The sequence below is a fragment of the Corapipo altera genome, unplaced genomic scaffold (genome assembly GCF_003945725.1).
Source record: "Corapipo altera isolate COAL_440 unplaced genomic scaffold, ASM394572v1 49, whole genome shotgun sequence".
Classification (NCBI taxonomy): domain Eukaryota; kingdom Metazoa; phylum Chordata; class Aves; order Passeriformes; family Pipridae; genus Corapipo; species Corapipo altera.
Genome location: NW_020884879.1, coordinates 2,608,708 through 2,632,754, shown reverse-complemented (window position 1 = coordinate 2,632,754; position 24,047 = coordinate 2,608,708). Strand labels below are relative to the sequence as shown.

At 37.2% G+C, this 24,047-nt stretch overlaps 1 protein-coding gene and 1 long non-coding RNA gene across 8 annotated transcripts in view; one reads left to right on the top strand and one right to left on the bottom strand.

Annotated features, from left to right (window-relative positions):
- ZNF521 (zinc finger protein 521) overlaps positions 1–24,047 on the top strand; it is a 230,400-nt gene that overhangs the window by 110,783 nt on the left and 95,570 nt on the right. For all 7 annotated transcript variants that reach the window (XM_027638869.1, XM_027638872.1, XM_027638868.1 and 4 more), the window contains one exon: positions 2,333–2,417. In XM_027638869.1, the coding sequence (XP_027494670.1) occupies positions 2,333–2,417 (85 nt within the window). The remainder of the gene's footprint in view (positions 1–2,332; positions 2,418–24,047) is intronic.
- The window catches only part of LOC113945035, a 5,327-nt gene continuing 4,730 nt past the window's right edge, over positions 23,451–24,047 (bottom strand). The window contains exon 3 of the long non-coding RNA XR_003526924.1: positions 23,451–23,549. This is a non-coding gene — a long non-coding RNA (uncharacterized LOC113945035). The remainder of the gene's footprint in view (positions 23,550–24,047) is intronic.

The window sequence follows — 24,047 nt, the reverse complement described above, 5'->3', positions numbered from 1 at the left end:
AAGACCAGCCATTACATTTATGTTTCTTTGTTTTTCAACAAAGTCACATATCAGGAATAATGCTAGCGGTATGCTAATAAACAACACATAGTGGCAGTCATCAGGGAGTAAGAAATATTTTCTAACTAGTTCTAAAGGGAAACAATGTTTTAAAAAAAGGGAGAGTGATTGTTATTTATTGTTGTTCTGTATGTCAGCATCAAAAAGCTTCTTGTAAAGAGCTTAGCATAATAAATTGTTGATCATGACTGTCATTATTTAGAGGTCTTTGATAGATCTAGATGTAGTGCACTAAGGTTAAATTTACCAACATATAATAGGAAATCCTTAGACTGAATCTGATTTTCTACAATGTTCCTGGTATTGTCAGAAGAACAAAAAAGAGAAAAAGTGTTGTATATTTTAAAACAGGTCACTTTACAAATCTTAACTGTAAAACTAAGTCAAAACAGATTTGTTTTCTGGGTGCCCATTGATTTTTGTTGTCTACATAGTCATTTAAATTGGTTACATTTCAGAAAATTGAAGTTAATTTAAATGAAAAACAGAAAAATATGCTTTTGATTGTTTCCACTGAGAAAATATGTAGCACATTTTATTGTCATCAGAAAATTAAAATAACCTCTGTGTATGAGAAGCAATGGGAGATTTGTAAAGAGGAGCCCACAGGAACACTTAATTTCAGAGTTTACTTTGATTAGTCACTAATATTTCAGTTAACTTCGTAAGACAAAAGAATGTATGTTTGAAAAGTCTTTATATTTGTGCCTACAGGCTCGAAGTAGAAAGATACTTAATAGATGGGTACTTTGTCTGGGACAGGGCATCTAAATTAGATGCTCATAAAAAATGCAGCAAACCTTTATTACTGTTTAGAGTCAGGTAAAAAAAAAACAAACACCTTTTTAAAAATATAAGTTATAATGCCAGCTGTATAAAACTCTTCACAAGTTATATATATATATATATATAAAATATATATATTCAAAATATAATACAAGAGAGGCTGTATTATTGATGTGCATTATCCAGTGAACCCTACTTTTTCCTCAGCTAATATATATGAAATCTACAATTTAATACATCTGTGCCAGTTTCTTGTGACTTTACATTCTTTAAAAAATATGTGTTTTGCTGGAGTTTTTTCTTCTTTTTGCTGATGTAGGCAGTGTGCCTGTGGCTGTACAGAAAGATCTGTGTCTCTTGAGTTACTGCCTTGATGTGGCAGTTCAGGGCTTACCTTGACTTCACTGCAGCTTCAAAACAACAACTGAGCTCTCCAGGACTGTTACCTTAGGACTTGAGTCCTTGATACTACAATTATGCAGCTGAATAATTTTATGAATCTGACTTATCTCATTAAATGCCTGGATAACTGCAGATTTTAAGTTTTATGATGAAAAAACAAAATCTTAATTTGAATAAACTCTTAGTTTTTACTTTTAAAACAGTGCTTTAATATCAACTCTTTGGCCAATTGAGGTTAAGAAATGTAATGTGAGAAAATACAATCCCATTTCTAGGATGTTGAAATGTCTTGGACAAGTAGTATACCTTGTGGAAAAGTGAAGGAACAGATCTTTTTTAAAAGACACCAAAACAGAAATGAAAAACTTGTCCTGTGCACTGAAGAGAGCAGAGTAATGCGTTTCCTGGTTTACAATGAAATTTGATCTGTATACACCATGATTTTTAAGTAATTCAAACCCAATCTAATGTGGCCAGAAGAGTTGCTCTCTGGCTAATTTCCAGTCAGGCTTCCCAGTTTAGTATAGTGTTGACAATAGATATTAAACAGCTGCCCCGATACAATAACTGTTTGTCCGGACGAGGTGGGATTTTTTCCTCCTTGAAAAATGGCAACCTGATGGACCATTTAAAATGTGTGGTGCAGAGCAGATTTTGCAACCCCACAGAAAATGAGAGGGAAGCAGATTTCTTGTTTCTATGTTCTTTCCTGGGCTTCTCCCCTGCCCTGCAGTGGGTCTAATCCATTGGTATAAAATGAAGGATTCGCATTGATTTCAGTGTTGTTTGGCTCACATCCCCCATATCCTCATTGTATTTTACTTTCCTTGGTGTTTTAGCAATACTGATCTGTCTATCTAGTTAGAAAGCTGACCAAAAAAATACCTCTACAGTGTTTCAGAAAACTCAGATAAAAGGTAGTACAGGACCTGCAGAGTGTTATATTTTAATATTAATAATGAAGCCTTAATGAAAACACTGCTGGAGAGCTTTAAATGACCACTGTGAAGTTGGTATTTTGAGTTATAATGAAATTATTCCAATTGTATGTTTCAGTAAATTTTATCTACCCTTGTTTCTTTAGAAGAAGACCTACCAGTGCATCAAATGTCAGATGGTTTTCTACAACGAATGGGATATCCAAGTTCATGTTGCAAACCACATGATTGGTAAGTGAAGTACTAAAACTTCTCAAAGACAGATAGCAATTTCTCTTACTCATGATCACCATTGCCTCTAAAATTAAACGGAGTTAAGGAGAAATTAATTGCAGATCCATCAATGATTAACCTAGGCATGATTGATTTTTTTACTCATATTATTAGACTTGATAAAGCCTTAGCATATTTTATTTTCTGCAAGGGCTAGTTTAGACTTCTGCAGAGAATTATATATCCACTGCCAGTCAAAACACAGGTGATTAGCAAATTAAACTTCTAATCATTTTTGCATTATTGAAAACAAACTAACAGGAATGGTTAATGAACTGGTTGTTAGCTTTCCGTAGAGTTTTAGACAGGTTTTAATTTCAGATGTTATTATGGTAATGACACTACTGTGTACTTCTCGAGCACCTCAGTACCAAAATCAAAACTGTTGAGTTTTTGTCATTAGGAAACATAAATAATTCAAATGGCCATAAAATAGTATTGTTTGTTATGTTTGAGCAGTCTGGAAAAAAATCCTGAGTATATCTGTATACAATTAAATACTATAATTTATTTGAAAAAATAAGGAATAGTGGTATACAGTAATGGAATCCACTTTTTAAGGTACAAGCATTTAAAAAGAGTCTTTTAGGATTCCTGAATCCTGATGTTTACAAAGCTGTTACAGTTGTAAATTGGAATAAAACAAAAGCTGCTTTTTCTTTGATATTCATATTTTCCTATTATTTGCTGATTCCCTTAGGTTTACCCATAATGTTTTCAATTTGGTAACCACTCAGTAATAGCACTAAGAGTTCTATCAGCCAATTAAATTTATCAAGCACATCATTTGCCCACTAATAAGATAACATTGCCAGGATTGTCTTGTGTTTTTTTTTAGTCTCCTTTCCAAATTTCACTTTTCAAAACAGAGATGAATATCATTGATTTTTTACTCCTGCTTTCCTTATGCTGGCTTTCTCACTATAACAGGAAAGCATGCAAAGCAACGACCAAACAATATGGTATAGAAACCAATAATTAAATATCCAGCAGAAGATCATTTGCTTGGGTTTTTTTTTCATTTTATATTTTAAAAATATTTAGTTTGATGCTAAACTTTTTTTTTTTCTTTCATGGTAACATGCAAATATCTTCCATGAATACTTAGCAATTTGGCTGCAGTGTGAAAGAAAGTTACCTGCCAAAACTTAAGAGCCCGTTTTTCTGTGTGCTTTATTTAAGTTGATATACCTTTAGAGCATGAGCATTTTATATATTTTTCATAAAAATGAATAAATGGAAGTGACAAACTGGTTTTGTAAAGGAGCAAAGCCATTTACCTGTTGGGTTAAGCCTTAATTTTGATATTTTGTATCTTTCGGTAGGAGATAATTTGAACTGCTTCACGGTATTCAATCTGTGTCAGTAACATGGAATTTAAAAGCAGGGTACTACTAACAACAGCACTCACCATTTCTGCTGTTTTATTTGACGTTCAACGTGTTCTTAATTGTAGCATGCAGTGATACTGAAATGTGACCGGAAATATGGATACTGTGCGTAAGGGATAGAATTGATGGTGTGTTTGCTTGCCACCCACTTCCCAAGTGCCTCACATTTTCAGAATAGGAGCTCACTTATTTCATGAAATACTCAGACTTATTTTTTTTCCTCTGTTTTCTGGATGAGTTTTATTAAAGGGTCAGAATGGGAGGAGCGAAACAAGGAGAGAGTCAGTAAAACAGGACAAATCCATTTAGCTGGCTTCAGCCTGCAGATCTGAAAAGACATATTTTCTTAAACTGAGCTATTAACTGCTGATGTTTTATTTCTAAAAGCTGGAAGAGGTTGAATGAGAAAGAGAACCTTCTAAAAAAATATTTAATTGTTTTGTCTGTGTTCTATCTAATCATGCATGATATTACTTCATGACATAACCATAGTGACACAGATTTAAACGTGCTTAATATAAAATCTTCCCAGTGAAATAAAGGAGCCTGCAAAACATGCAGGGAGATTTGCCGGTCATGCGTGTGGTAATCCGTGTTCAGTGGAAGATTCTTATCTGCACTGCCAGACTTAACAGAGCAGCTCCTAATGATGTAGCCTCGATTAAGCAAATGCGAGGGGATTTTGTGTTGAGGTGGAGTGAAAGGACTATCAGCGTTCTGGAGAGTTTTGAATGTGACCTCGGAATTGAAGCACAGGGAAAAATAATTTCTGTTCTCCAATTCTGTTAGTCTTCTCACCGCTAATTGGATTTTTCCTTAGCTATCTTTCTAATTTTACTCTCCCCCCTCCCCTTTAATTTATATCGTTGTTCGCAGGCCCTTTTCCAAGACCACGTTCTGTCTAGAGAGAAAGGTTCAAGGGGTGACATCAAGCTATTTAAAATTAGCCATAGTTTGTGTGTATTTGTAGGTAGGCTTATAGTATTCATACATAATACAGAAAACAGGCACACAAACACAGTTGTGTGAATATATATAATATATACTTATAGTTGTCTGCATGCATATCAATATGTAGATTGAAAAATATATTAAATGAAACACTGAAGTGAATATTGACTTGTTGACACAGCACATTAACCAAACAAAAAAACCATGGTTTCCTAAAGACATTGGTCCCTCCCTTTTTTACATGTATCTGATAAAATCTGTCTTCTTGCCCTGATTTCCTAGTAGGAGATTGGCAGAATAGGATGTAGTGTCTTTGATCCCCTGGGGTAAGCAAAGTAAGAAAGCTTTGGGAAGATGCAGAGAAAGAAAAGAGTTTGCAGGCAAGGGAGGGGGAAGATAATGTGGCAAGGGAAGAGTTAAAAGCCAATAATGTGATAATCCCTAGATCAAATGTAGGGGCAATAAATGCCTTTACAGACATCACTGCACTGTGTCAGGAACTGTTATTTCCTCTCACAGTAAAATGTTCCCATTATCTGTGTTGTGGTTATTGATGGATGTAGTGTCTTCTTACCTGAAGGATTCCATAATCATAACTCAGAAAAAGGGAGGCAGCTGGGACATGGGACAAACGTGAAAGTGCAAAGTCATCTGCCAAACTCACTCTGAAATGAGTAGGAACCACTAATAGAGACAATGCTCAGCCCGCTCGGGGAAACAGTTGCTACCCACTATCGTGATGCAGTTTGAGAGCCTAGAAAAGTTGATGGCGTCCCATCTAATTACTGTGCCCCTTGAACATGATCCCGGGATGTAAACTGAGTTCATGTTGCTAACATCCACAGAGAGAAGTTGCATTATGGAAGGTCACTGAGGCAAAGCTATGCTTATAAAACCCCAGTGTGAAACTTAGACTTTTAAATAAGGCAACTGGAATTACTTTGTTGGCTAAAATAGCTCCACTGAGGGTAGGTATTTTTAGGTTGTGTATATGTGTGTGTTTTTGTCTAATCAAATATAATCTCAACTAGACATTTAGCAGGGGAAGAGGGATTAGAAGCTATTTGAAAAGCCTCTTACTCTTCTTTGTTAGGAGGGTATATAGCATTTTTACAGATTTTATTATACATTTCAATCAATTCAACAAGAGGGATTATGCCACCTAATGGAAAATAAAATCTGCCAATGACCCAGTGAAGTGTAACCTTAAGTATCTTTGACAACAATGCAATCTACATTCATTATTATACAAGTTATCTATTCAAAAGATGTCATAGGGGCAGCTTTCCCCAATAACTACATGTTTATTACTTCTAGAACTTTCCATTCTAAAACTGCTCTGCAGCCTTTAATCAAGTCTTCATAACATCTTTGTGATGGGACAGGGCAGTAAACCTTTTCCATTGAACGGATCAGGACAAAGAGGCATAGAAGTGGAATTCCTTGCTTGCATTAAGTGAGCTAAACTTCAAGACTTCTGACTGCCAGATCTGTCCACGCATTTCTAGACACTGTGCTTCATCAAGCAATGCCTGTGTTTGCTTAAACTACACACTGATTTGCTGAAACTACTCAGGCTTAGGCTAGAGGACACTAGCAGACTGAAAGCAAGGCAAACCGTAGGGTTTTTTTAAATAGGCCCTGTTTTTTGGCATTATTTTGGACCTAGATGTAAGCATGTACCTTTATTTGGATAATTTGTAAGAATGATTGCTGAATGAAGACCTGGATGTTGGAGTGTGTATTGAAATTTGTGGGGAAAACAATTTCCAACTTTGGAGTGGGAAAGGAGGAAACATAAATCCAGGTGTGTTTCATATGGGTTTAGGAAGTATTGTCATAAAAGGTAATTCTTCAGTCACTTTCTTTCTTCTACTTTTCCATCTGGGTGGAATACATAGCATTTTTAGCAGCTTTCTTTGAGAAAATTCTATTTCTGTGTGTCTGTGGAATTCTATTTCTTCATGGTGTCTGTGGAAAAGAGGCTTTCTGGCATCCTTTTGTTTTCATCACATAGTTTACAGTTGACATTTGACCTGAGAGAGTAGAAAAAGAGTCTGCCGTTGTTTGTGTTGTTTGCCAAACTCCACTGCTTGTCCTATTATTTTCTCTGTTATTTTAAGCAGACAAGCTAAACATTGTTTCATCTTTGAGTGATTCCTTTACATCTGTAGTATCTGATGCAGTTCAGTGTAAATAGACTAAACAGTTGCTGTAGCAGTTGCCTAGGATTTTGCACACATGCAGCATTGCTCAGAACGGGGGGGAGCTCGGACACATTTAGCTCAGGAAAGGAATTACTCCATATAAAATTATGAGGCTCAACAGCAGTAGTGTAAATTTGTAAGTGCTCTGAGTAAAGTGCTGTTAGGCATGAGATAATGTAAAGAGATGACATTGCCAAGAACTATTTATGAAAAGCTTAATTTTTTTCACTCTGATAATTCTTGACCAATAATTACCAGCTTCTAATTATCTATTTTAGTTAGAAAGAAATTTCTATCACTATGGAGGTTGGCATTGCAACTAGCGCATAAATCCCCAAAGAGGTAAATGTGTTCCAAACAGCCACAAACAACTGTCTCATGAAACATAGTGAGCAAATTGCGAGCCGCTGGCTGTGCACAACAGAGCAGCACATTTACCATTGAGGACTGATCAGGCTGACAAAGAGAATGACAAAGGGGGGAAACAGCCACAATCTTTGTAGCTAGCTGCTACTTTTGTCGAAGAAGGAAGCAAGTCCCAGTGTCATAGCAAGAACCACTAGCCCTCTGAAGAGTTGAGGAGTGAAGGGGAAGGGTGTCATGGTCAAGATTCAGTACCTTTTTGAAACCCTACTTTTGACAGTTAATAAATAGGTAATTTCTGACAAGTAAACAAATTTTCCTTTCTTTAATCTTTTCAGTATCATGTATAAAACAGATTTTGTGAAGTATGTTGTGGTGGTGCGAGAGCTTGTTTTTGAGTGAAGGATGTTATGTAGCATTCGGCGAGGTAGCAGGTATGAGCAGGAGAAGGAAATGAAGGGAAAGGAAAAAAAAGGTGCCAAGCACTGAAGTTTGAAAGGAAATGGGAAAACAGGATGAAGCAATCCTGCAGCTGACAAGAAAAATTCTAGTTTACACCAGCAAATACTTCATCAAATACCAAGTAAACAAATCTATGCTGGAACAATTGTATTTTAAAAAAGAAGAGTATGTAGAAAATGAGACCTAACATTTTAATTTCCGTGCAGAGAAATTTTACAGCTGTGTTTTACAATAGCAAGTAGTATGTAACCATTAGAAGATGTAAAGACACATTTTAGTGCAGGTCATGATTTTTGTTTTTTTCAGCGACAGTGATATAAGTGTATAATATATATATATGCTTGAGTGTTGTGTGGATGTGCATGTTTGCATTATGCATGTATTAACTGCCTGCATAATAAACCTATAAAAATAAGTCATCCTATTTGCCTCACATTTGTGTAGTGTACATTACAGTACGTGTGGACAACATCATTGATGTCAAGACAAAGGAAATACCTCAATCAGCTTTCTGGAAATCAGCCCAAAAAATTTTTTGTCTGATTGTAATAGCATGCAGCATTCATACATTCCGTTATTTGTCTAATGCCTAAAGTCATTAAACCCCATGATTTTCCTTTCACTTATGGAGAAAGCTGTGCTGAGCAACTAATACTTGTTGCACCATGTTGGCCTCAAGTAATATATCTTCAGAATGTCAGCTTAATCACTGCAGTAAATCTGATGTTGTGAAGTCTCTCTTACCTGATATTTGGAGATAAAGAATCCAAATATATGGATCTACAGACTAGAGGAGAAAGGAGGTGGAGACTTCCTTTCGTTGGTCCTTTTTCACTGGTTTATAAGTAGTAAGAAATGGAAATTGTCAATTTATAGTGAAGAGAAGGATCATCCCTCTTAGCATCAGGAAATCATTTGGATGCCTGGGAATCTCCTGTTTACAGGCAGATCTGGCAAGTAAAAAGTTAGAGGAAACTTGGTCACCTTCTGTGCAAAATGAGTAGATGTAATTGAAATACCCAGGAAAACCAGTATTTGGAATTAAATCTGATAAAACGTAGGTTTATTTCATGAGAAGCTAGGTTACAAAATAGGCAAAATCTGGGCTGTTTAATACTAACAGGAAGCTACTCTCTTGTGGGCAATGCTGGCTTATTTGAAAAGCCCATAAAGGGTTTCTGCATGGACCATACAAAAGGGATACTTTCTCTTTAATAGCCATCTGTACAGGAGAGATGAGAAGTGGGCCAGGTCATCTCTCCTCAGCTGTCATGATATTAACGTAGGTAATGGAGCAAGCTCTGCGTTCTGCTGGGTGTTGTTTTTCATAGATGTTCATCGATTTACACAGATAATTCTATTTATTTCTTAGAGTTGGTCCAAGCAAACAAGGCAGAATAACAAACACCAAAGCATTTCAAATGACTTTATCTTTGTTGTTTAGTAATGTAACTTTTGTCTAAAAAATGGTGTCACACCTACTGTGCAGATGGCTGCATGATTTGTAAACCAGCCAAAACATTTAAACAAATGTGTGATCTGGGGATAGATTAAATAAAGGATAAAATGGAGTGTGGACCACAAATTCTAATAATCAGATGATTTTAAGTTGTGTGTGGTGTGGAGCGATGGTTGCGGCGATAGCAGGGAACGCTTGCCAATGACAGCAAGGTGCCTTACAGATCTCAGGATGGAGCCTGTGGCCTAGTAGGCCTCAGTTTGAGAGCTGCACATTTGCTGTACAGCTGGCAGCTCTGTATGGGGACATCAGATAAAACTTATGTAAAATGAAGTGTTATTGCTTAGTATGAAATTGTGCGGGGAGGGAATTTGCAGACAGTAACTGAAAACAGAATTCATGGTACCAATGAAGCAGACTGTAAATATGAAGAGGCTTTAATTATCTGCGCAATTTAACAAAAAATTCAAGATGTATTTGGAAACAGCAAAGGCAGCTGTAAACACACTGGAGCAGCACCATTCACTGGGCTACAGGTTCTGGGCGTCACCTATTTGGGTTACGGGTGCCCCATCACTGCCACCCTTGGTCCCTGGGTGCCTGCTTTCCTCCACCAAGCTGCTCTGCTTGGAGCTGGTGCTTCCTTTCAGGGGTTTGAAGCAGCAATGACTGCTTGCTTTTTGAGACAGCTTTCAGGAAAGTCTCTCCAGGCTTTTAAGATCATAAATGGTTCAGCCAGGACACAGTTTGCTAACAACTATGAACCCTTTTTTGGGGCGGGGGGAGGGGTGGTGGTGGGGTTGAACCTTGGACTGAAAAAATTTTAAGAAAATAGAATGAAAATGTCTTATTATTAAATATTAGTAGTAATAATAATAATAGTAGTTGTAATAATAATAATAATAAAAATAATAAAAGGAGTATCTAAAAAATGCCCACAGTACAGGCTGGAGTTCATTCTGTAAAGAAATGAAGCAAGATGCATGGGAGCTTCAGATGTTTCCTGCATAAATGCCTGTGGTATGAATAGCACTCAACAAAGGGGACGCTGTCAAAAGGCAGTTCCAGGCAGTGTCAAAGTCGTTCCCTTCCTTCTACCTGCCGTAAGATTCTCCTCCGAGCCATGGCAGTGATATACTGAGTATGTTAATACTTAGGCACCATGGGCTGAATTAATGGCAGGGTGTCAGCCTTCCCTTTTGTTCTTTGCTGCTGACCATTTGAATCGCAGGCTTTATCAGTAGCCGTAGCACATTTCCATAGCCGTGTTTAGCTGTCAGCACCAAGGGCAGCCTCACCACTGCTTTTCTAAACCGCCCCTGTTCCGAGCAGGGAAGCCTCCGATTCTTCAAGGGGGCTCATCCCAAGGTTTCTCCCTCCGATGTAAGCACGGGAAGCGAAACAAAAGAAGCCAATATGGAGAGTGGGTGTCGAACTTGAGCTGCTCATATTGTTGCATTTGGTGAGCTGACGGGGTTTCGTAGGTCACCTTTAGAATTATGCCTATGACAGCAGTAGCTACCTGCCAAGATTGCAAGGTATCTCACAGCTCTCAGGATGGAGCCTGTGGCCTGGTACGCCGCCGTTGGAGGGGCACACATTTGCTGTACAGCTGGCAGCACTGTATGGGGCAGCAGTGTGGGCTGTTAGGGAGCTGGAAAGGAGACAAGCATGAAATTTCTTCTAACCCCAACTCTGTTTTTCTGTACTGTTGGCTGCTTCTCAGTTTCTTGACAAAAAAACCAATCAGGCACCCTTTAATCCGCCTGTGATTACCAGTGGTATAAAAAGAGAAGCATAATGAGGAAAAATGCCTCGTTTTGTTGCCTTCAAAAGCCAACAAATTGGAGTTAACTTGACAGGAAGTGGCTTAATAATTAGATTATTTATTTATTCCTGACACATATCCCCCTGTTACTAGTCTCAGGAGATCCTGTAGATGGTACGATTTTCAAGCTGCCATTACTTCGCTGTCTTCTGTGAACAAAGAAGCTACTGTCTATCAGTCAATTAAATGCACTCTTTAAGCAGAGGCTGAGAAGTCCTCAATGGATAGAGCCCTGGGACATTGTGGCTGATGATTCCTTTCTCTGTACTGTACATCACACTCTCAACTACAGTCCCCACAGAGATGGAATAAAGTCATGCATTAAAATATCACTTGTTGATTTGTTTGCTAATGAAGAGCCATTGAAATGTTTGTGTGTTTCTGTGGCAAAATTGTTGATAAAAGGACTACTTGCTTGCATATCTTACTTCATCTTCAGTAAGCGCTTATTTAAGACTTACTGAAATTAAAGTCAACAAATTAAGGAAAAAAACAGAGAGATGGATAATATTGGTTTACTTGCAATTCACATCAATGTAAATAACACTAAGGACAACAAGAAGAGAGAAAGGGGAATAATAGTACTTCAGCCATGTCTGTTATAATTTTCATTAATAACAGTAAGGATCTCTGATGGTTTTTTCCTGATGCGATAGTGGGCACCTATTTTAAATAATGAAAATGCTAAAGTATTCCTTTAAAAATTATCCTGGACATGTAAGGATGTTATATTTAAAAAAAAAATTGAGGGTTTTTTTTTCTGGGGTTTTTTTTTGCATTTCTTTCTGGATTTTAAATACACTCAGTTAACAAAAACTTCTGTTACTGAGAGATCAACTCTGTGGCATTGCCCTTTTAGTTGAGGAAAGTACAACCATGCCAAGCTAGTTAGTAATGCTGGTTAAGGGTACATGCTTAATGCAAAATCACCAAGGTTGTTCAAAGCTGGAGCTTCTGAGCTTAACACCCTCTCTTACTCTCCCCACCCACTCCCTCCCTGCCAGGCTTCCTAACTGGATCTTAACATAATCTCTGCCTTTTTACCATTCTTCTTCCACCCTCCAAGAACCCAAATCACCAGAGTGGACTGATGCGGACCACATTTTGTGCAGGACTGGAGAGAAGGCCTTTTACAAAAGTTGGCATATGTGTATATCTTTCTCCACACTGAAAATCATTAATTGGCAACATCCATCTAAAGTTGATGCACGTCTTATGCTGCTTATCTTAATGAGCTATATTTGCTCTGAAGAAGTATAGATAGTGCTATAGCAGTACTCTAGTGAACTGAATTCTGTTCTGAATTTAGCCTCTGTATCCCCACTTGCAACTGCAAATAGAGCCTGCAAGTGCTGTTTTATATATATATGTAAAAAATATACATAAAGTCACTCACTCTAGGATTATTGTTTTCAATGAATTTAACAACAAGCTATTGGGAATTAATTCAAACCAGCCTCAAATTGGAGTGTTTCCTATTCCTATCCTGTTATTCCAACTCATTTTATTAGAAAAAGCTTAGATACTCAGAGGTGTTCTATAATAGAAAATGAATTTGAAACCCATTCATTAATTGGTGATTAATACATTTCAGGATTAGTTTAAGCAAGGCCCTACCTCCTGCCCAGTCAAGTATGTTCTGGTTAATATCCAATTATCTGCACCTTCGTACTTATTATGTCTTAATATTTCGGATATGATAACCAGAAACTTGAGAGTAATGCTAATGAGGAGCATAGAACAGGAATTAACCGGTGACACTCTCAATGATCCTTACTGAGGAAAGTAACTCCTTCAATCTCCTCAGCATAGCAGTCAAGCCACCACCACACTTTCAGTAAGCAGTACTTTCAGTGCAACTGTTATGGGAGCTTAGAATGATATTTATGTTAAAATCCGTATTTTTACATGCCTCATAGACAATCTGTGGTTAGAAGATACTCCTGCACATTCTTTTTCACATGTAGAGTTGCCTTATTTACATAGAGTCAGCAGAAAATTAATAGTAAAGTAAAATGGTGATACCTACTTCAAATACAAGCTGTTTTGTGATTGAATGCACCCTATTCTGTGCATGGGTATATGCATGTGTATATGTAAGCTGAACTATCTATCATGTCCTTTAGCTTGTAATACAGCTGCTTCAGCAACCAGCAAACCATGTACACGTGTCTGTGAAATAAATAAAAAATTTTAAAAAAATCTAATTTAGAAATGTGAAGTGTAAATATTGCTGAATCAAAATTTTCCATGTACAAAGTTGTCAAGCCCTTAAAGTTCAATCTCAGGATTCCCAACTGTGAAGAAATTATTACATACCCTCTTAGCAAAACATACAAATAAAACCATTGCACCAACACATCCGTGGGGTAGAACTGAGTAATTCTGTCATGTGGCCTTAAAATAATGTAGTTATAGAGGTAAATGTAATGTATAGAGAGAAAGAAAGAAGAAACATTCCTTTTGGCATATTTTTTTTCTTAACTAAGTTACTGTTTGAATACGTTGGGCAAGTCAGAGCATTAGGAGAAGCCCCAGAGGAAATGAAACAGTGGACATAGTGAAGGAGACCTGTTGCTCAAAGGTGCAAAGCCACATAACACGTTAATTTTATTACATGAATATAATCTGATATATATGGTACTTATCCAAGAGACTTTACAGGATATGCTATTCATAGTGCAATGGACAAAGCTTAGTTCAAAACACTGTCTCATTCGCTGTGATTGTGATGAAAGGTACCAGTTTCATGTTTGGATTAGACTGAATGATAAAAGGAATAGTATATTTTTATGATCAAAAGCAATCATAAAACACATGTACAGTGACCAGTGTTAATGATATGCCTGTAACATCCTACTTTGGCTTTCTTTTTCCAGTGCCTAACCATACAATTCAAATTTTCTATCATACAGCAGTTTTTAGAGTGTTGCAGTTCAGGACGGCAGCAGTATATTCTTAATATCTAGCTGTTTGGCTAGGCACTCTTTTTCCCAACTCTCTCACAGGCAACCTTTACAATGAACCCACTGTTCTTCTGGCTTCACTGCCTTTCATTGCACACCTATGTGAGTGCCAAGACATTAGATAACTGTGCAAAAAAATCTCCCCTACACCAAGTCACTCAGATGAGACTCCTGCAGAGCACTGTGTAATTTATTGAGCAATTTGGGAGATGTTGATGTTTACTACCTCTTTCAATTAGACTCTCAGAATCAATGCAGCCTTCTATTTCCTTCGAAGTTTGGTTAAAAAGCCTAACCCAAATATCACTTAGTGCAAAGTGTGATTTGCGAACTGTCATAACATGATCAAATCAAAACCAATTTTCACCAGAGAGCAGTTAAATACTCATCTCTTCAGCTGAGTGACATTTCCCTGCCAAATCTGAACTTTTAACCCACACTGCTCCTTGTGTGCTGTTATTCTTCAAGTCAGATTTAACAGGGATGGTATTTTTAACCTCTTTGGAGGTTATATATATAGCTGAGCTTAAAAAAAAAGAAGGCTAAAATGTAAAGTATAAAAATAAAAATAAATAAGTGAAAAATGAAATAAATAGGCTTGGGCATAGAGCTAGCCTAGAAAACATAATCTTAGGGATACTTCTTAATAATGGAAAAATTTGCTACTTTTACCTGCTGCATTTGCACTAGTGATGGAGTATGCCTAGCAGTGCAGACCAGAATTGTACCGCCAGGAAAAATCCTTCATGGTAGTGCATGGGAATAAATTAGGTGACAGAAAATAGGACTCTAATTTCTATGATATGTCACCTAGGTTATCGTATTTTACATCAACTGCCGCTTTTGTGCTGCATGTGCATCTCTTTCAACTCTTGCAATAGGTCCTTCAGGCCAGTCTTTCTGTGGGCTGGTAATTTTCTTTGTCTCCTTTAACCTAAAGCTTCAGTAGGAGATGTTCTCTTCCCTGTCAAGAAAAACACTCTCAATACAGTTCAGCTGCCCTTTCTTTCCTAAATGTATCCTTCCCATCCACAGATTTGGAAGGATCTTTGACTCGAAGTTCTCTTCCCACATTGTCTCCCACACAATATTAAAAGTTGACTTTTTCATCGCATTCCATTGTTTCTCTCTTTCTCCTTTGCTTTGTGGCATTCTCCTTGTTTGGAAGGGGAACTCCTTTTTTTTCCAAGTCCTGTTTTCACATCTTTGCTTGGCATGCTACAAAGACAATTTTTAGTTCAGAATATCAAAACAGGAGTCAGAATGGGTGCAAGTTTGTGGTGGTTCCAGCATTCCCAATTACTTCTTCACTAGCCTAGAACAAGCCATTGACATGTGAAATGGAGACAGTACTTAGCCATAGAGATTTTTCAAGACAGATTAGTTAATGTACATTCAGAAGGAAAAGTACCGTAATGCTGTAAATAGCAAGCTGTTAAATCATTTGTGTTTTTTATTATCTCTTGGCTAATGGGGAATTCTGCTGCTTGCCTTAGAGCTCCCAAATTTGGTTCATATTTCCTATCCATTTCAGAGTGCAATTTAAAAAAAATATTGTTCCTCCTTTACTGTATCATCACTCCTCACAGATGCTGTCCAGCTGATTTCTATTCTTGACATCACCTGCTCCACACAACAGAAATCATCCTTTATTTCTTCCCCAGTCGGAACCAGATAACAGAAAGAGAGTTAACAGAAAAAAAGAGTTAACAGAAACTGTGATGGCTTCCTTGAGTCAATAACACTGGCTTATTCCTCTTCAGAATTTGTCCTTCATCAGTGCAATTCTGAAAGTTGCTTCCTCTACACTGCAGGTCCTGTACCCTGCACAAATCTCTTTCTCAATTTCTTTATATTCTACTGTCATATGAAAACATTTTTTTCCCCCTTACCTAAACCAGTTGAATTCTTTCATCTTTCTTGGCTGTCATTAACTTGCAACCAGTTATTGCTGTGCTTTTGTAACAAGTTTGTGGGTCCACACTATCAAATGTGTTGTCAGTCTTTAGCGTCAATCGCTTATTGTGGCGTTCAGCTAAGTTTTGTAAAAATAACACACTTGTGCACCTTTGGGAGAGTTTTAATTTTTCAGTATTCTCTGCCAAAATTACCTAATTTTTAATCTATAGTAGTGATTCCATACCAGCTATATCTGGCACCACAGATCTTGTAGCTTTAAATAGTGTGCCTTAATATTGCCCCCTTTGTATGCTGTATTGTAATGAGGCAACATCACTAAATTGAAGTGAAGGGTGATTGTTGCACAGGGAAGACTACTACACCGTGGGGTCTATTTGCACCAGATTATTTTTTTATTGTTGTTATTACAACCCATCTTCTTTACTCTCCTGATACCAAACTTGCTTTTGGACATCCATGCAGCACAGGGGATCTTTAAAAACATTTTGGACATCAGCTTGGCTCTTAGGTACACACCGATGACTGTTCAATTCCAGGCTCTGGTATCCTGGGTGGCTTTGCAATACTTTAGTGATACCAGCTTGGTCTGTTCACTAGACTTGCAGTGTTCTTCATCATTTGCTCTTAAAAAAAGTATTTGTTGCTGATAGAAGTGACAGACATTTCTTGCTAACCATTTTCAGACAGGAGCAATACTAGATTTATAACAAGTGGAACATGCTTTTTACCTTCTTGCTATTCCCCATACATTTTACAACACAGAAGAGTGTAAGAATGATTTTGCTTGAGCTTTTTCCTTTCCTTTTGGCACTGTGTTCACATTCAAAGGAAGAATTATAGCAGTGGTGTCAATTTATCATCCATGATCTCTAGGAGCCTTCTGCAAAATCCAATTTCACCCAAGAAAGAAAAATTATTATTATTGTGAAGATACAAATATTTTAATAAAGACATTTTCTTTTCAAAAATCATTCAAATCTACAGTGGCAATGTCTGAACATCGGCTTCAGCAAGGTAAGAGTGCAGATTTCTGCCCTAATTGTAGAAGAAGCAGCCTTCATCCATGCAGGCAAGTTTTAACTGATTTGTCAGATGATAAAGTGTAGGATAATGATTTATTTTGTGTGTATGGAGACAAAGAAATTGTCCTGTGTTCTACAACAAAGGGGGCAGCTCAGAAGACCATAGCAGACATACTTACTGGAGGTATAAAGAACCATTGTACATTCCCATATACCCTCATCTCTGTCGCCTGATGCCCGATCACTTTTGATCCATTTGGTAGCAACATTTCTGTCACCCCTCCCACTGAAGCTTGGGGATTCAACATGCCCCCTGGTCCTCTGCTAAGGGGTAGACATAGAAAGTACAGCTCATTGCATGACTTGCACAGTATCAGGGCTCCCAAATGTGTTGGTCTGTGGTTCTGGAGGCCACATTCTTTGGTCCTGTCCTTGCCAAGACTGTTTGAACCAAGAAAAGTGTCCCAAAGCGTGAGTGTCACAGGGTTCACAGGCTCCATTGTGTACCGCTGTCTGTGTCTGTCAGCGTAAGTTTTAAATGGGCTTGCATGGCAGCACCGGACATCCAGAATTGTAATGAAAAGGTCTGATCCTGAAAACATGTAGCTACGCATAAGATTTCATTCACGTGAATAGATGTCATAAGCTTCCTTTTATGCAGGAATAAGTCTGTATCTGTTCTCAAGTATTTGTAAGATTGGAGCCTAAATTGCCATTCCGGGTGGTATTTTAACAACATGTCCTAAACGCAGAAAAAAATGTAAGTCTTCTGTAATGAAGTCATCATCCCATTAAAACATCTTTTTTCCCTCAGTGATACCAAACTCAAATTTTGAGCTGTAATTTGGATTTTTTCCATCTTTATGAAGATGGCACATTTTTTTTCATTGCGAGGCAGGTTTTTTTTCCCCTCAGTTTCTTCTTTAACTTAATATGGTGGCCCTGTAGCATTCCCATTCAAATCACAAATTAGAGCTGATACACCTTGAATTGAACTATCAATTCTTTTAAAACTGACGCCAGTTCCACCCTACTTGGTCATACAAACTTCCGATTATGGGCCAGAGAGCATTGATTTTTAGCTGTCATTTCTAGCACACACACTGTAGAATTGAAATTTAAACCTTAATTCAGTCTATAATACAATTAATTTTTAATGTGCAGTAATACTAATTGAAATAACCTGAATTTAGTAAGTCACCACAAGACATTTTCAAAAGCAGGAGTCTCCATCGAGAGCTGGAAGGACGGATAATCATTGTTACAGTGTTTACAGAATAAATGCACACTCTGCAGGCAATTCCATGCCAAGAATTGGGGGGTTTTGGTAGTTTATAATAATATATTTCATTGTGGATTTTAGTATTTTTTCAGTGATTCTTGCTGAAACACGTGTGTTGTTGTGAACTAAGTTACTTTAATTTTGTTTTGATGGAAGTGTTTATAGACTATTTTCAGTCTTACATCTGTATTTTTAACATGGCTGTCACTGTATTATGTAGTTATCAAAGGCATTGTAATGTGCAGAGAAACATATTCAATTTTCTACCTACAAAATGGTCAGCCATGCAATTTCTATGTCTGATAAACCAAAGCTGCATGTTCTCTACCTGACTCTTTTTTTCCCCTAGGTTTGCCTTTCATATAAGCAGTATATCTTGTGCCATCCTGATTTCACTACATCATTTTTAATTTTCAGATGTGATCTATTCAGAAGCTTTAGTGAGGAGGATGGAGAGGAGATTTAATGGCAGAGGAACAGATTTTATGCAATTAACCAAGGAGGGATTTAATCATTTGTATAATAGCAAGATGCCATTGCTACATTTCTCTGATAAGAAGGAGTACTTCTTACAGTGCATCAGTTCATCTGATGAATGAGCTTGTACAGTGTTGAAAGTGAGCACCAATGTTAAGAGAAAAAAAAGTCATGTGTTTTATATCATCCTTTCATGGCTTTCACTATTTAATAAGCCAATAGTGCTGTTAATTATTTAGCAAAGGTTCCCTCAAAACCCTGCCATATATTCAAATGGGATTTTGAGACATTTTACAGCACATAAGTAAAAATTATGCTTTAGTTCTCAAAATGGTTGTAACATGGCATATTTCATAAAGGAAGTGCGGGACAACATGGCATAAACACATTCAGCAGATTTCACACCAACAGAACATCAGAATTGATTCCCATTTTTCAGATTAAAAGTTAAAACTGACTCCCATTTTGTCAGATGAAAGCCGCACTAAGTTTATTTGCATGCAATAATAAAACATCCTTATAACTTTCAGTAAAAACCCTGAGACTCACAGCGTGGTATCTTAAAGGCTCCTTACCAGGACATCGTTTTTAACAATGAACATTTTCTGGGTTGGGGTGAGAGAAAAGCAAAGATCTTGTTGTTGCCCTCTTCTGAGGGCAACACTTAGTACACCATTAGGTAACACTTTTAGGTTCTGTAGTATGCAAAATAGAGATTTAATAACATAGCTGCTGCATGATGTTGTTAATCAAACAATAATAAATCATTAGAAACCCTGTCTTCTTTGACAAACGTCTGCATGTTTCAGATCCTTGTTGTATGCTAATTAATCCTCAGTAAGTACTTGTATAATAATTAAATGTCTTGCACTTAAAGTACAGCCAAGCTTATTTATACTGTTTAAGGAAGTGAATCTCTTGTTGTCTTTGGAAGGTATTTGAGTTCCATACATGTTGCGATGGTATTCATCTGTTTCTTGGAATAACTCACAGATTTTTGCCCCTGTTCATATATAAGAGTAAGCTACAAAGGTTGGGTGAGCCTGTCTGGCTGTTAAGTCAGTAGGTTTGCTGCTGCTGCCGGTTTGTGTGTGCTCCTGCCCCATGCAGAGGCAGCACAGCGGTTCTCCTGGCTGCAGTGACGGGTAAGGGACAGCTTTGCAGGTGCTCAGCTGCCTGGCTTGAGCCTCACGCTCTTCTGTTTCTTGGGGATATCTCCAGTCCTTCTGTTTATTACTTAGTCTGTGAGCTGTGTGCAAGAACTTGGGCCCGCTGAAGAACTGTATTTTTGCATGTTCCTATAAAAAATAAAGGCTACTGTTGGTGGGTATAAGACATATTTAGTACGGCACACAGTGGTTAGTTTAACCCCTGAAGGTGAAAAGCAGTGTTTTTCTGTAAATTTTATTTTCTGTTTGGATGAATGTAAGTATTTTTTTTTTAATTTTCAATTTGTATCACCAGTTCCTTTGTTTTTACTATTGCAGAAAAATTACTCACTTTGGAAGAAATACCAGTGTAGCCTGTTTGAAAATTATTTGAGTCTGCTTTAAATGTTGGATATATTTTTCTTGAGGAATCATGTTCATGTGCATGGCATATTTGTTTAAGTATTCAAAAAATTAGGGTGTTAATTGCATGCATGTGTGTGAATATATGGAAAGGCCTATATAGTTATATAGGGTAGACATACTTAATATGCATAGCTTGATGTATGTTGACCTCAGGTTACGAGAGTAGAAAATCCCATTTTCCAGCTTGTTTCAAATGTAGTAAAAATGCTGCTTCAGTTGCTTTATGCTACTCACATTGGGAAAGGTGCTTATACTGTGATAATTATCATCAAGGAATATTAATGCGTTCAGCATTTGTAACCCAAAAACTCATTATAGCTTAAGCTGTGCATCATCTGTGAAGAGAGAACTTTGCCAGAATTTGCTCTTCACAGGGGTTGCCTCCTGCTTGTGATGGAGTGGTCAGAGTATTGTAGGAGGTCACTTAGGCTATTTTTGAAAGCTCAAGTTTTGCAATTTTTGATTCACTACCTTCTGTCTAAGTAGCTTAGCATTCCCCCTCCAAAAAAAAATTTTTGCTTTCTCTAACTGAATGCCTGGTGAACTGCATAAAGCTAAAAGATTGCATCTGATTATGTGCAGAGGCTAAAGGTGTAGACATAAGTATTACGCATCAAGGTCACAGAGACTTCAGAGTTCATATTCCATCACCGTACATGAGATTTGCACAAACACCACTGTCACTCGTGATAATGGGATCTGGTCATTCCAATCATGTGGTCTTTGATAAGAATCTGGTTTCTTACTTGTGTTAAACTCTTGATGTTTTTGGTAGCAACTTCCACTTCAGTATTTATGTATTCTAGGATTATATTTTGATTCCTTAATACTATTTCACCATGAAAATAAGATTTATAATTTTTACACCTCTCTTGTCTTCCAAGCTCCTAAACCCACAGTTTAACAGCCTTCACATTTCTAAAATATACTTGAGCAGTTTGTTCAAAGCATCAGAGCCCAATTCTTTCCTCACTCAAGTTTCACACCAATGTCCCCCAGTTCATTGAACTGATTTACATTAATGTTGTTGAGAGGAGATTTAGTCCTGCACAGCTTATTTTGTATTTTCATTAGTACATCTCGTTGTGAGAGTCTGTATATGCCTGTACATTACACTGCCCAAAAGGTAGTAGAATGGTTACAGAATAAGATGGCTGAAATATCTAAAAATAAACAATCCCCTGCAATAAAGAATTTCTTTTTTGTTGACTTGGAACTGAAATCTACTTTCCAACTAAGCACTCTTTGCAGATGAATATCTGCTTCCACCCTTGGTAATGGAGACTGTAGCAGTGCCAAAATTGTGTTGTTCAGTGCTGTTGCTGCTGGAATTTTTAATATGGCTGGGGTTTATTATTTTTTCTTCCCAATGCTGATACAATGCTTGTAATTTCTCACTTTTAATATTGCCTTATGTTGCATGTTGTAGTTTGCTTTATGTTAGGAAGAGAAGACTGGCTTTTGCAGAGTGCTTTGTTTCTGAGGTCAGGATGTGAACCTGGCCTTGCTACCAGGAGGACTAGAAAAATCCATTTCATAACTTTCTGCAGGCCACAAAGAAGGCTAAGAAGAAAAAAAAACCACAAAACCCACAGGCTTAGTTTAGACCTGGTGAAGAGTTAGATTCATCAAGAGAAAAGCTTGCAGCTGATCAGCTTTTCTTGTCATAAAGAGTCCCTGCTGTCAGTGCATACTCCACTGATACAGCAAAGCTTTGGGGAGCCTTTCGAGTCTTTTCAACACCCACACATTTGTCCAGAAATACCTGAGTTGATAATATAGAAAGAATCTGCTGAAGTAAGAAATTGCTTGCCTATTAAATCACCCAAAATGAAGGGCTCAGAAAATAGGTAAACACACTCCTCATGAGCTGAGTGTGCGTATTACGGGCTTGCCCAGTTCACCGATGGGGCATAACTTTGGTTTGTGCAGCAGAGTGCTAATGCCTTGTAATGAATGGCTGTCTTGAACCAAGGAGAGATTCGCAGCAGGTGAGAACACTGTTGATGGGAAATAATACAGTACCATATCTGCTGTGTGAATGTAAACTTAATAATCGCTATGAATTTTGAGTAACCCTATTTCTTCCCTTCCGAAGAAACATTATGAAAAGATTGCTTCCAAATCCTTCTGATACTTACTATTCTTGTGATAGATGCCTTAGTCTTTACCTTGAGGCGCTGGAAATAAATGTATGTTCTTTGCAAGAGATAAGGATGTAGACTTTCAAAGGAGCAAATTGTATTTTCATGTTTAAGTTCACCATTTGCACTTGATGTGGTGAAAGCCAGATGTGAGGAATTACTTTTCAACATTATTTCTTCATCTTCTGTATCTCAAGGATTCTGCGTTATTATGCTAAAATGTTCTATTACATGTAATAAAGAAATGTTGGGAAACTGGAAATAGAGCAAGATTGCCTCCATCAATTTGGCTGTACTTGGATTGCTCTAGCTACATCTTAAATCACAAAATGGATCATCTTTGTGCAACATAATAATGTTACTGAAAAGACCAAATAATCTGCATTTGCTGATGGCATGAAAAATTAAACCATTTTCCAGTTTTCACAGTTCTTCCATTTAATCAAAAGGGAAAGTGCTGTGATTGTTCCTTATCCTGCTTACACCGACACAGTGAGCTACTAAGACGGTGGTTATGACGAAATGTGAGCAAAGACTTATGACAAAACAAATGAATTTAGAACTAGGGCCAGCATTTATTTTTTTAAATGTTAACATTCTCTCTATGCTTATTTCAATTTTATAACTGTTTGTCAAAATTCCTATTAAAGTACTGTGAGAAATGGGGAGTAAGCATGGAGGCAGCATCTGCTTTTCAGCCAGATCCCAAAAATACTTGCAAAATTTTTTAATTCATCTGGATCCTGTTTCATGGACAAGGCTTTTTTTTTTTTTTTTGTAATATAAAAAATCTTAAAACTCTCTCAATTTTTTTAAACAATAGGCTCTTTATATTAAAAAAACCCCAAAACAATATGTTGGTCTAGATGATTTATTTGATACGAATCCAAAAGCTCAGAGATTTATTGTATGTGTAAACTCAAAACTGAGAAGATTAGATATTGTAGCATGATGTTCAAAGGAGAGCTATTGGAATGGTAGAATTCTTGGCTTGGCTCCCTCTTCAGATGTAATTGCTGCTTCATTAGGTCTTGGAAGAGCTTCCTATGGTTAAATTTAATCAAATGGTTTAGAATGGCAAGCTCGTATGCTCAAAATTCCAATACCACTCAGAATTTTTAACAAGATTTCCCTCAAACATTTTTAAACAAATATTGCTTAACACTAACTGTAGATTCTGAAGTAATTCATAGCAGCTCATCATAACGAATAAAGTCTGATTTATAATAGTCTGCATAGAATTTGGATGCTAAACAGGAGTCATCTGTTGTAGCTAAAACCTGCTTGCCAGTAGCCTCTGTAATTAAGTAGCAAGACTCTGGTGCTCTTTTAGCTGTATTAGTGGGCAGCTCTGTTTTTTTTTCTGCATATCTTTTACTTGTGTAGCTATATTCTAATTCACTGTGTTTTAATTAGCTTGGCTTGCTACGTTAGCTATTTTGGTTGATGTGGTTATCTTGAGGACTTCTTCACATACTTGTGCAGCAGTGAACTGCAACCTTCTAAAGCACATTCATGGGGTGGATGGGAGAAGCTGGTATT